The sequence below is a fragment of the Mesoplodon bidens genome, assembly GCF_964165515.1.
Source record: "Mesoplodon bidens genome assembly, chromosome: 5".
NCBI classification, from domain to species: domain Eukaryota; kingdom Metazoa; phylum Chordata; class Mammalia; order Artiodactyla; family Ziphiidae; genus Mesoplodon; species Mesoplodon bidens.
In genome coordinates this window covers 113,229,993-113,242,279 of record NC_138161.1, presented here as the reverse complement: position 1 = coordinate 113,242,279, position 12,287 = coordinate 113,229,993, and the positions used below count along the sequence as shown (strand labels likewise).

The window sequence follows — 12,287 nt, the reverse complement described above, 5'->3', positions numbered from 1 at the left end:
GCAGTGCAGCTCGTGGACCACTGCTTCACTGAAGGCCTGTGGGCCAGCCCTTCCCCTGGATCAGCAGTTCCTGAATTGATCTGATCACAGAACATTTTCAGCATTACAATAAGCTGACAGAACACCATGAGCTGTAATGCACGCGTGGATGAAAGTAGACAATAAAAAATCTCCTCTCGGACAAATTCACTGCTGCAAGGAATGATAGAAATTTGATTCATGATTAATGTATGCCATGCGCTGCATACAAGAATCACAGGTAAGAAAAGGCACATAGCATAGAGCATCTCTGGACAGATAGCACACACGCTGATGGTGAGATGTGAGTGCCAGCGGCACATGTGGCTCAGAGGCTGCACGCCCTGCAGGCTGGGATGGGAGATCTCTCACAGACCTCCTGCATCCTCCTTTAAGGATCAGTGCATAATAATATTAACTACGTAGATGTGCTTAACTTTTTTCTTCCTTCTATTTTTTTTTTTTGCGGGTACGCAAGCCTCTCACTGTTGTGGCCTCTCCCATTGTGGAGCACAGGCTCAGGACGCACAGGCTCAGCGGCCATGGCTCACGGGCCCAGCCGCTCCGCGGCATGTGGGATCTTCCCGGACCTGGGCACGAACCCACGTCTCCTGCATCGGCAGGCGGACTCTCAACCACTGCGCCACCAGGGAAGCCCCTTCCTTCTATTTTTTAATGTTAGACACTAAATGTTTCTAGTATCTATTTTGTTGACATAGACTATCGATATATCACTAGAGTTTTGTGGAATGGTTTGGAAAATACTGTTCTAAATCATCTAAATTCTCTCACAGCAGATCATGAGAGCTGTGAGCCTGCACTGCACCGTTTGGCCCCCTGGAATCACTTTTCCTGAGCTACGCTCTCTTTATTAAGGGCAATCTATTACTAGCAGCAGCCCCAGGCAAGCCCCTCGGGTATTTATCACAGGCTGTCATGGACCACATTGCCACAATACCACTCAGTAACCTCGTGATGTGGATGCTCCAGAGAAACTTCTCTTGGGCCCTGGGGCCTAGAAAAATGGGGATGGGCCTAAAGAACTGTACTTTATTTGATGGTCGCCACTTCTTTCAAAATCATGTTTCTCTCTGCCTCAGTGTCCAGGAAGCTCAGAACTTGAGTGAGTGGCCTATCTTTAGGAAACCTGCGGGAACTTAAGGTATATCTTTCTGCATATTCATTTTCCTTCTAGCCTCAACAAAGTAGTCATTTTCTTTCCCCTTCAACCTGATTCACCTTTTACATTAAATCTCATCTTGTCACAATGAATTTTCATTAGGCACTTCAAATCTTTTTTGCAACAAGGTAGAGTATAATCATATCCCACTCCAGGGAAGAGAAATGAGACCCCTCTCCCAAATCTTTGATACCTTTGAGTTCTCTGAGCTGGCCGTACTCAGCTGGGGCCTTCTCCAAGGAACAAGCTGAGACCTCCTGTCTCTCCGGCGTGGAAAGCACCATGCCCTGGCAGTCCTTGTGCTGTGGCCGGGTCGTGGGAGCAGGGGAAGCCGCCCCTGGATGACCCATGGCTCTGTCTGCAGGGCAGCTACACAGGGACTGCCGGCATCCCAGTGACTCTTCCCCGCCCGTCTCAGCACTGAGGCAGGCTGATGTCACACTACTCTGTTCTATTCTGAACACTTCTTCCTGGAACTATTTTTACATCAAATCTACCCACCCAACCCTCATCTGCTGGGTGGGAGCTTTCCACCCTGTGGCTGTCATCCAGCCAGATGTAAGGTCCATCTGTTGTCCTGCCTATGAGCTGATGGGCTAGGCTGTTTTCACTTAGCTTCAGAAGTGGCCTGGCTCCCTGGTGTAATGATATTTCCTTATTTCAGATGGGCTCATTCAGTCATTCATCAAAGACTGAGCGCTACCGTGGGCCTGGGGCTGCTCTAGGGGCTCTTGGAGGGAAACCTTGTCATAAGGCACTCCAGTGCGCCTTAGGATCCAGCTCCGCATCTCCGTGCCCTAGAGGGACCCTGACCGCAGAACACTGAAGATGAAATGAATGTGGCAACAGCCAGCATATACACCCAAAGTGGGCTTCCCCTATTGATATGGAACACAAGTAAATTTGAGCCTTCTGGACTTTTAAATAAAAGGACAGAAGTACATGGTGGAGTCTTCAGGGCTTTTTTTTTTTTTCTTGCGGTACGCAGGCCTCTCACTGCTGTGGCCTCTCCCATTGAGGAGCACAGGCTCCGGATGCACAGGCTCAGCGGCCATGGCTCACGGGCCCAGCCGCTCCGTGGCACGCGGGATCCTCCCGGACCGGGGCACGAACCCGCGTCCCCCGCATCGGCAGGCGGACCCTCAACCACTGCGCCACCAGGGAAGCCCCTTCAGCCCTCTTTTGTTCCCTTGCAGGAAACCAGATCAAGACCTGCCCATCTTGTCCTATCATATACGCTGCCCTATCATCCAATTGTTCATTCAACAGACATTTATGGAACCCCATAATGTGCAAGCATATTCTAGAGACAGGCACCCAAGGTATCTGAAGTCTAGTCAGAGAAAGAGACCTGCAAACAGCTGGCTGGAATTCATCAGGATATCTGCATGATGGAAGGAAGCTAAGACATCTACAGGAAGGACACAGACTTTAATTTTACATGATGCTTTGAAAGTCTGGTAAAGACATTTTATGTGAGACACTGAGAAGTTGTGTGTGTGCATACAATAAAGAACAATATGCAGTTGCTAATGTATAACTGTTAATTGCAGACATTTAGAAAACACACACCCACATGCCTTTATCCTCGATTTACACCAGGGACTGACCCCGGATTTGAGGTGTCCGAGAGGGTACTTTTTTTAACTACCCCCGTGCTCCAGCACCAATGGCCAGAAGATGTCACTGTAACCCCTCAGAACCCAGCTGACTGGGCTGTGGCCCAAGGAGCTCCGGGATCCATTCATGGAGCTCTGATGGCCATGGGTGAAAATCTAACCAACAGGATACTGCAGAAACCAGGCTGCACAGGGCCTCGGCCACAAGCCCAAAAGCTAACCACGGTTTTCTTATGCCGATTCTCCGGTCATTACTTGATAGACATAAGGTTTCCGGTGCCTGCGTCACTGCATCTGGTAAATCTTTGACAGCTCTGCTATTGCTAGTGCTAGTCTGTAAGTGACACAATTATAGAACTACTGACTTGGAAAGAGAGGGAAATGACTCATGCCAGCCAGAAGCAAAGGTGGCAGGTCTGCTCTTGAGGCCACCTGAAATTGCAGAGGCACTGCGTACAGAAACGACTGCCCCATGTAGCCACACGGCCTCCAGCACACAGGGACGTCAGCCCACTTCATGCGTGAAGGACGTTACCTTCACACATGAGGTGGGCTCAGTGTCCCAGTTTCTAAGACGGGCCAGGAGCACTTTGCATGAAACCAGATAAGAGGGAACTAAGAAGCATCACCTCTGTATCAAAGAGGCAGACTTACAGGGCACTGAGGAGCGCTGTGAGCTTCAGAATCAGGCCTGTTGCTCCACAGAGTGGGGCCCCCTCTTCAAACCCCACCCAGGGCCTGTGTGCAGAGCTGAGGAGGTGCACTTTCAAAGCACCTAAGTCAGAGGGTCTGAAGCGCAGGATGAGAGCACTGCCCTGAAATGTATTTTTATCCTCTCCTTTAATGGGAAGTCCTGACAGAAATAAGTGGCATGTCACCTTTCCCCAGGATGCCATTTTTACTCAGATCCCAGTACATCTGTCACCAGCAGGCATTGACTGAGCAGGAAAACTGGGCCATACACGTTCTCATGTGATGCGAGGCCTGAGGCTACATGATGCCTTTATGTTGCTCGTTTTCCTGTGATCACGAATTGCAGCAGGGTTTCGTAAGTCAGGGTACCCAGTGCTCTGGACTTGAATTCATTTTATTTTAAAGCAGTATTCTTGCACTGCACTCACTGACCAGCCTTCATCTCAAACTGGATGAAGTTAATCCTCACCTAAGAGATGAGCAGAATTAGGTTTCTGCCTTGAAACCCTGAAAACAAGAACTCATTGGTTCAACAACAACCTGGGTAAAATACAAGAGCAAAGCCTGATGGCTTACAAAGTACCTCCATAACCACTGCCCTCTTTAATTCTTAGAATATCCAATGAAGTATCACTGCACCCATTTCACAGAAGAGGAAATTCAAGCTCAGCGAAGCAAAGTGACTTGCCCGAGATGATACAGGACGGGCAGGCAGAGTGGGGCTCTGACTCAGGTCTCCCGGGCTGCCAGCTACCACTAAAAGGTACAGCCCTGCTTCCGTGCTGGTATTTTCAATTTAAAAGATTAGCAGACAATAGAATAAAGCTTTGGGAATTAAAACAGTAATTTTTCTAATTTCCTCTAATTAGGAGAAAAAAAAAAAAAGGCCTGGCCACCCCAGGCATTCCATTCTCTTTTCTTTTCCTTTGAATCTGGTTGGCCAGACCAGTGTGCACCAGTCAGAGATAATGCTATTATTCCAGGGAGATAACGTATTCAACTCTGCTGGGAGCCAAATAACTAGAACCGGTTACCCCCAGATTAGAACAGTCACCCCTAGAGCAGAGAGACTGCCCCAGGCAGAGAAAACCGCCTTCCCCGCCCGCTGGGCCACAGAACCCCACACTGGCCGGTACCTCGGCAGGAGTGGTCCATCTTGTTGAACTGGAAGTAGCCAGACTTGCACTGGCACAGCGCGACCCCGTCCAGATCGGTGCAGATGGAGGTCTCTTTGTCACATTCTGGAGTCTTCCGCTTGCACAAGCTGCCCGCTAGAATGGAAAAACAAGACAGTGAAACAGAACAAAACCTCCTCCACGTCCAACATTAAGATGAGTGAACTTTCTCTTTCAAGAGCCTCGGAGAACAGTTTCCAAAAGAGCCTGCGTGGTGCACCGCTCCTCTCAGAGGGCACTTCTGCACTGCCTTCTGCCGCTCCTCCCCCGAGTCGGCCCCCGGGTCTGTTAGTAAAAGTTGACGGGGCAGGAAACAAACCCAGAAGACACGGGGTGCCGTCGCCAACTCCAGCGTCCCCTGCAAACACAGCCCTCGACGGGTGGGATCCGCTGCACCTTCCCGCTCTAGCGCTGCAGGGGAGACTCGGCACAAACCCAGAAAGCGTGACCCGCTCCCTTAGGAAGAAGGCCTGTCTCGGCTGAGGTGTGTCCCGGCTCTGTGTCTGTCTGGCCTAAAGGGACGCAGCGCCTGCTGTGGCGGGTAGCCTGCTGCCTAGCAGACTGATGCCGAGGAGAGGTGTGGAAGGTAAGCCGGGCTGTATGTGTTGTCACTGTCCGCCTGCCCACTATACTGACGCCCGCCTGGGGCTTGCTTGGCTCTGGGTCGTCAGCACCTGGCCATGTGGGCCATGCTCATTTCATGGATGACAAAGAACTCTTTCATTATCATCCGAAAGCATTCATTGTTGGGCATGTGGCCCTGTCGGAAGTTGTAAACAGTGAACCCTCTCTCGGGTTGTATACAGCACGCCCTCTCTGAGGTTGTATACAGTGGACACAAGGGTGCTTTTTACCATATAAGGTAGGTCTAACAAAAAAACATATGTAATTGGGGTATACAGACAATAGAACAAAAATATGAAATCACTTGGATAGTGGACAGTAACTTCTTTACCCTATGTACAGGGTGAGACTGACCTACGCCGCTGTTTTTGGTGGGCCTGAGGAGAGAGCCGAGGAAGGGCCACTTGTACACTGGGCAGTGAGGTGTGGGCTCCCTTCTCCCACCTTAAGGAAAACACCAACCGATTCAGAAACCAGGTGCCAGCTCTTAACACAGCACAGCTCTACCCCCACCCCACCCCAGGCAGCTTCTGGTGACAGGGACTCCGGCATCTGCCTCCTTGTCTGAGTCTCGAGAGCTCGGGGCCAGTGGGTGGCTTGGTCACAGGAGGTTAGTTTAGGACACAACTTCAGTTCTCAGAGCTGAATTTCCTGCCTTTATCAAGTGGAAGCTGGCATGCTAAATCAGAACCTATTGGTGTGTGTGATACAATTTCCTTTGTTTATTGTGAAAGGTTTGTATTTAAGGGAGAAATATGGAAAATCTCACCAGGCCAACACAGTGAAGCTGGCACAGAGGGGCACTAAACGGCCACAATCTCTCATCTAAAGCCTTAATATAAAGAAATATCTCCAGCACAGAAGGCCGTCCAGGCTGGTACTAGTTGGTGCAGCAGCCAGCCTGAGTTGCCTGGCCTGATTAGATATTTTCTGGAAGCCAACGTCACGTTTTCCCTCCACCCTGCCCATGAATCCTGCCTGCTGGCAAATACTGCTCGCCCTGCTGAAGCAACTCTTCCCCGCACAGAAGCAGATTCACTTGAAGGCAGGGAAAGCTGGCCCCGCCTTTGCGATGGAGGGGTTGCTATCCCCAAAATTCTTAAAGAACATTCTGTCATCAGTCCATCAAATGGAACCACATATAATGCTGTTTTCGTTTTAAGCCTGGCGATGTGATTTTTCTGCATCTACAATTCCCATGCCCCTTCCTGGGCATAACATCCGCCAAACAGACAATGAGAATTTATGTGAATCTAAGGCTGCGACGCTCCCTGGGGGATTTCCAAGGACTCTAAACCTCTGGAGAGATGAGAGCTACAGTTCTTTGAAAGGCGAGAAGGCGGTGTTTTGTGAATTGAAGGGGAAGAACCTGCCCTTGCAAGGGCAGCGGCCAGAGTGGCCCGGTGCTTCCCACGTGTTGGCAACACCCAGATGTCAGAAGCTGACAGCTCCCCCTTGTACAGCCCGCCTCTCTAGCACTCAGAGAGGTGAGTGAGAGACCAAGCAGTGTGCTGGCAAAACCTGGAGAAGCCCTGGGAGGGAAAACAGAGAGGTGAGGCTGTTTTCAGCCAAGATGCATGGCCGTCTTTGTTCTCAGGGGCTTGGAAAGCAGAGGCAAAGAATGGGCACCAGGGCTTCCTTGGTGGCGCAGTGGTTAAGAGTCCACCTGCCCATGCAGGGGACACGGGTTCGTGCCCAGGTCCAGGAGCTCACAGTCTGCCAGGGACCAGGTAGCAGCCAGGAACTCAGGGCACCAGAAGCATAGACTGTGTGTTGATATGAGCCACAGTGCCAGCCTCACTCCCTCTGGCATCTCTCCTCTTTCCACCTATTAATATTTCAGTAAGCTTAGATTTGGCTGGATGAGTCACTTGGCACCAATAGCATTTTCAAAGGAAGGAAGCAATGAAAAAAACGTTCAACAGCTGCAGTTCACAAATGTCAGAGTGTTGTGTCTAGGTCATGGTAATAGGTGCTAGCGGCCCAGACAGTGGCCACAACTTTGCGTGGTAACTGTTTGCACAGTGACCATTCCAGCTCAATGTCAACTGCCTGCAGCCCTTAATGTCTCTGAAGCCGGGGGTTTACTGCAAACCATCATCTGAAAACAGTCTCCTTCCCAAACTCATTGACTCATCCTTGCCTGTCATCAGTCATATCCAGGCAGCCGCCATGTCTGGCCGATTCTTCCTTCAAGATGCATGAAATGTTTCTCCTAATCCAACCCTTCCTGCCTGCACCCTCCTCCAGCTAGGTGAGAGAAACACAATCCCGAATTACATTTTACTCATTGTTTTCAAGACAACAGAAAATAAAAACATTTCATCATTCCTGTTCGGGAGGGGGCGGGGAAGTGGTAAGGCACTGGAGTGCCTCTCCCCATGCCCTGAACCACAATCCCCACGTGTGACAAAGTCTTTCCAGTGCTCATTCTAGCAATTAAAGTCATCAGTCTAAAGATGTTACCATGAAGTGTAAATACGCCCTAGGAAGGATCTGTCTTGTTTATATCTTTACTGCCTTTCTGAATAGCAGACATCTGCAAAAACACGCGACAACGTCGGCTTTACAGATATGACTTTTTTTTTTTAAAAAACACCAATTCAAACACTAGAATACTACGTGGCTTTAAAAAAGAATGTGCATGCTCCCTATTCCCTGCATATTGATATGAAGCTCACTCGGATATACTTATCGCTAAGTTAACAGAAAAGGCAAGGTACAGAACAGTGTGTTTAGTGCTGCCTTTCAATAAAACTGGGGGAGGGAGATTTGTAATAAATGTACAGAAAACACTATAGATCCATAAGAAACGGACAGGGATGGTCTGAGCAGGGAAGGGGGTCGGGGCAATGTCCCAGACTAACGGGCAACAAGAATGGAAAAGAGATCTCTCACCCTACACTTGTTATGCTTTAAAAAGGCATGTGAATATATTACCTATTGAAAAATTTATTTTTAAAAAGACAACTGGGGACTTCCCTGGTGGCACAGTGGTTAAGAATCTGCCTTCCAATGCCGGGGATGTGGATTCGATCCCTGGTCAGGGAGCTAGATCCCACATGCCGCAACTAAGGAGCCCTGGATTTTCGTTAATGATGTGGTTCATTAATTGTAACAAATATGCCATATGAATGCAAGATGTAAATAATAGGCAAAATGGGAAGTGAGGCATATGGGAACTCTCTATACTACCTTCTCAATTTTTCTGTAACTAAAATTGTTTTACAAGTTTAGAAAGCTGAGGTTTTTGTTTTTAAGGTCATTGAAACCATGGTAGGAGTGGCCGGGCGGGGAGGACTCAAAAGAGTACCAATCACTGTGTCTGTATCAGGGACCTCAAGGTAAGTGAGACGCGGCAATTCACCACGTAGCAGAAGAGGCAGCCCCCAGTCTCTCTAACAGACAGAATATGCTATGAGAGCAAGGCAAGGAGAGGCCAACCCTGCTCCACCCAAGGGATGCAGACAAGGCTTCACAGAGGACGGGACATTTGGGCTGGAGTCATGGGTTGAGGAAAAGGATATCCTGGCACGAAAGATTATTGGCTTATTGGCTACAAGTCATTTAACCTTTCCTGGCCTCAGCATCTTCCTGCAAACAATTCCAGGGGTGGACTAAATGGCCTCTATCATAGATTCCAGCTCAAAAAATCTTGACACACTCAAATGAGTTCTCTCCCTCGCACGATGAATGTTTCCTCCTAATAATGAGGAAATAATGAGAGTCCCTGACCTCAAAGCGAGTTGTAGAAGGAGGCAAGGAGGTGAGGATGGGACACTCCGCCTCCAACACACACACACAGTACCAAGACTCATGTTCATCCATTCATTCAACAAGTATGAGTCAGGCACTGTTCTAGGCACAGAGGATACAGTGTCAAATAGAACGGACAAAACTCCCTGCCCTCACGGAGCTTTCGTCCTGGTGAGGGGCAGAATGCTCAGAAGACAAGATGGACAATAAGCCAGATAAGGAAGTGCGTTCGATGGTGATAAGTGCTAGGGAGAAAAATCAAGGAAGGCAAGGAGACAGGAAGAATGTGGGGCAGGAGGCTGCAGCTCTGGCTGAGCTGGAGACACTGAGAAAAGGCTGGGGGGAGTGGGGGGGGGTGGAGGCGGCCCACCGTGCAGAGATCTGCAGGGAGACCATTCCAGGCAGAGGGAAGGCCTGCAGCTGAGCTCGAAGACAACGAGGCCCTCGGTGCTGGACTGAAGTGCATGAGGGGAAGTGATGAGAGGCACGGGGGGCAGGGGGCGTTCATGGAGAGCCTGGCAGGACACTGGCAGGACTTCCGGAAGCCACTGGAGGGTTTGAAGCAGAGCGACACGATCTAACTTGAGTTTTAACAGGATCACTGAGCGAGAGTTGAGAATAACTCTACAAGAGACAAGCAACCATCTCTGAAAAGCTCTGGGGGACGGGGTGGGGGGGGCGGGGGCGGGTAGGGAACCAGCCTGGAGGTGGGGAGGGGCACTCTACAGCCCTGCCTCGAGCATCCGCCACAGGGGAGGCGTCAAGGCCTGTCTGGGAGCAAACTTTTCACCATGTGGCCCAGGAATCCAACCCTGCATCCAACAGAAGCAGCAGCCTCACAAACAAATGGGCACCTATAAATAAAGTGTTCCTTTACATTTATAAAGGCCATTAATCCCATTCCAACGGGAAAGAAGCCCTCCGCCCCAACCAACTGAAAATACCTGGGAAGCGACCCCACCCCATTAACACAGCTGCACACCGCCACGTGAAAGGGCCACCATCATTTAAGTACTGTGTAATCGTCCCACACGAGGTTAAAACTTCTCAGAATGTTTCCATGAGCTGGCTGGAGGAGAAAAAGTAGTTACCAGGGTAGGCAGGCACAAAGGGCCTTCTGCCAACTACTTAGATATTTTAATTCTCCGTTGCCTCAGTAGCTAAATGAGCATGGAGAACAAGCAAGAGAGGAATACTAATTAGAGCTAATTAGGCCCTGCCCTCTTCTGCCTCAATCCCCTTTATTCAAAGTCCCCCTAATTCAAGGGCGATGGCCCTAAAGTGTAAATACCTAGGGTAAACAGCAGCCGACGCACCAAACCCCCTGTTTGCATTTCTGAACCTTTGCCTGGTTACCTGAGGAGGGCTGCAAACCCAAGGCCAAATTCCAACAGCCCCAGCATAGACCACAGAATCATGGGGGGAGGGAGGGCTGCCAACAGGACTGCAGTAAATAGGATAAAGGGCTCTCCTAGGATTTCGAGCATTCTAACGTGCAGGACATTCACCAGAAGAACATTTGATTTTTTTCCTTTTAATAAACAATGATAGCAAACATGACTCCAGTTCCGCAGCCCGATCAATGCCACACTCCTCCCTCCTTCTTAGTAGAGATCAAGGGCCTCACCCCAGAGAAACCCTTCCCTGGTTATGTGGGAAGACCATATCTTCAGGTCCTGTCTGGAGGCCCTCGGCAAGGGGATAATAAGGAGAGCAGATAACCCTGGGATGGGGGTTGTCAGCCTGCCAGGGACTTGTTTGAAGTGAGACCCCTTAAATTAGAAGTCTGTTTCCTGCTGGATTAAACACACAGATGAAAGATGTATACAAACTTTGAAAAACAGAAATCACAACGCAAATGGAAAATAATGTATTGAAAGAATTATTTGCAACTGGAAGTATTTAAGGTTTTACTAGAATCCGAATGTCAAACTGTAAGGAAACTAAGAAGTCATCTCCTTCAGCAGTTCCCAAACTTTTGGATTTCACAGATTATTAGGATCATTATGATTTAAAAAGAAAACAAAAAGAGAAGCTAAAATGTATATAGGATTGCCAGATTTTTTCTTTTGCTCAAAATGAAAACCTACTCTCTATTAGCATTACAAATTATTAAAAGAAGTTTTCCCACCAAAAATAAAAAAGACACAATTTCAAATTAGAGGACAGTCCTTGGGAAGCAGGGGGCTGTTGGCAATGATATACTCCTGTGTGTGACACAGGATCCATCCTTCTCTTTGCCTTTCCCTGGGGACCCATGAAAACATCAGCAATGGGCACTGGTTGCCAGATGGGTGTTTGGAAACCGGTGACCTACCCCAAGCTCTGCAGTGAAAAAAGAAACCTGCTACAGTAATAAGTCTGAATTAGGCCCTGAAGAAAGTTTTTGTTTGCCCAGACCTCTCCTCTCTCTCAGACAGAAACCTCCACTGCCTTCATGTAAATGAGACACGGCAGGGGACAGTCCTTCCCTCCCTCGCAGCCAGACATTTGCTTCACGAGAGCAATCAAGAATCTCGGGCTTGAAAGTGAATTGAGCACCCCAACACAATGATCTCCTACGGGAAAGGAGAAAGTTTGGAGCTTCTTGCTTGGGGCGGGGCGGGGGGGGGCGGTTGGCGGTAGCTCATCTGCCTAGCAGCCCCAGAGACCAACAGAGCATCCCTCAGCTGCGGCCTCCCAATTGCCACATCCAGCCCCCTCCCAACTCCGAAAACTTAAAGCAGGTAACTGAGGGCTCCTCACGCAGCCGCCGGCCCAGGGCAGTATCGCGCGAGTGCAACTGCACACCCCCTGCCCTCCGTTCCACAATCAATCCTCCAGAATTAAGGGAGCGTGCTGCACGGGGTGTTTGTAAACTCCGGGATAAAGCCAGGCAGAAGGAATCAGATCGGGATGTTCCAGCTGGGGCTTGGTTCCCAGGTGGGGCTGTGGTTTGGGACGCGGGTCTCCCCTCGGGTATGCGAGGGCTTGGGGGAGGAAAGAGGGGGTTACATCTTTAAAGGAAGGCGGCTGGCCTAGGCGTGGTGAAACTCTAGGATTCGCTACGAGGGCCTGAACACCCGCGTTTCCAGGAGACTAGCCTCGGGAGTAGCCCTGGCCCCCACGCTTTGGCTCCAGCGAAGACTCCGGGTCACGCGCTTCCAGCTGCCCTTCGTCTCCCCGGGACCAGGGTACCGGCGGCATCACTCGCCGCCTCCCAGCAGCCCGGCCGCCCCCGGC

The 12,287-nt window shown here is 49.9% G+C and overlaps 1 protein-coding gene across 1 annotated transcript in view; it reads right to left on the bottom strand.

The window, feature by feature from the left end:
• Nucleotides 1–12,251, bottom strand: part of LOC308617971 (protein HEG homolog 1-like) — a gene marked incomplete at its 5' end in the record, with an annotated part of 35,057 nt that extends 22,806 nt beyond the window's left edge. Inside the window, 2 exons of the mRNA XM_081235363.1 lie at nucleotides 4,647–4,781; nucleotides 12,149–12,251. Of these exons, the coding sequence (XP_081091489.1) occupies nucleotides 4,647–4,781; nucleotides 12,149–12,251 (238 nt within the window). The remainder of the gene's footprint in view (nucleotides 1–4,646; nucleotides 4,782–12,148) is intronic.
• Between the last annotated feature and the right edge of the window lie 36 nt (nucleotides 12,252–12,287).